The 1,125-nt window shown below is 42.0% G+C and overlaps 1 protein-coding gene across 1 annotated transcript; it reads left to right on the top strand.

Moving 5' to 3' along the window:
* Positions 1-458: 458 nt before the first annotated feature.
* Positions 459-916, top strand: MELLADRAFT_70115 (uncharacterized protein; the record flags this gene model as incomplete). The annotated part of the gene is made up of 3 exons (XM_007419416.1): positions 459-564; positions 628-855; positions 888-916. 3 exons carry the CDS (start codon positions 459-461, stop codon positions 914-916), a joined length of 363 nt encoding a protein of 120 aa, XP_007419478.1.
* Between the last annotated feature and the right edge of the window lie 209 nt (positions 917-1,125).

The following is a 1,125-nucleotide window of genomic DNA, read 5'->3' as shown; positions in this document are numbered from 1 at the left end:
TATAAGTTATAGTTATACAAGCTGAAATCAATGTATGGTGTCCTACTACAGAACAACACTGGTAAATTTACACTGATCCACGATGGATGGACAACACATAACAACATACATGCATTTTTAGGAGCGGCGGTAACCTTCATCGACAAGGATTGGCAATACCAGGTTCGACACCTAACGTTGAAACTGATAGCTTGGCATCATAAAGGGGTATGGCTTGCACAGCCCTTAGTGCACTTTATGAAAAAACATTGACTTCAATATAAGATAAGTTGGCAATTATTTTTGTCTTCTTCGTTTTGCTCATTCATTACTTACCTAATTTTATTTAAAAAAACCACATGCTTGCCCAGGTCACAGACTCTGGTTCAAACAATATTACTATGGCGAATGAAATGCACACCCTTTTCTCTTTGCACAAGGAAGAAAAACTTGATTCCGAAGAAACATCAGAAGCAATCATGTCACCTCAAGATGAAGCATACACATGGAATCCTAATACTGACTACGCGCGGTGCTTTTTGCACAAATTGTCTTCAACTGTTAAAGGAGGATTGGAGGAACTCGGTCGAGCCACTCCATCGTGGAATTAAGAGCGAGAAGATTTCCTTGGAGTGTTTCCATTCTCAGGAACACTCCCGGTCATCGCCGAGGAGGATGAAGACGAGAGTAGCACATCGACACCTATCTTGATCGATCTTGAGGATGACCACCCAGCTCCTGACGAAGTCGATACTGATCACGACTCTGAGGGCGAAGATGATCTAGAAGTACCTCCTGACTTTAACACAGAAGATGATATTAATGAGGACCAAGTGGAGAGTTTAGCCGATACTCTGCCTGATAATTCTGTGGCTAGTAAGTACCACACTACTGCTTCACGAAAGCAGGCGAATCGAATGAATGGTTTGATCAGTAAGGTAAGATCATTCCTTGCTCTACCAATTCAGTTGGATAAACTAATCCTTTTATCTTTGTTTTTTGATACAGGCCAACTTCATATCGTGTCGTGTAGCTTGTTCTGCAGCATGGAGACGACACTTCCCACGCATAGCCAAAGGCATGAACCTGAAAGTTTACCCATTGACACCAGGTACAACGCCACTCGATGAATGCAGAATTTGATTT

This window comes from Melampsora larici-populina, assembly GCF_000204055.1.
Source record: "Melampsora larici-populina 98AG31 unplaced genomic scaffold MELLAscaffold_182, whole genome shotgun sequence".
Classification (NCBI taxonomy): Eukaryota; Fungi; Basidiomycota; class Pucciniomycetes; order Pucciniales; family Melampsoraceae; genus Melampsora; species Melampsora laricis-populina.
This window is presented reverse-complemented; position numbering and strand designations above follow the sequence as displayed.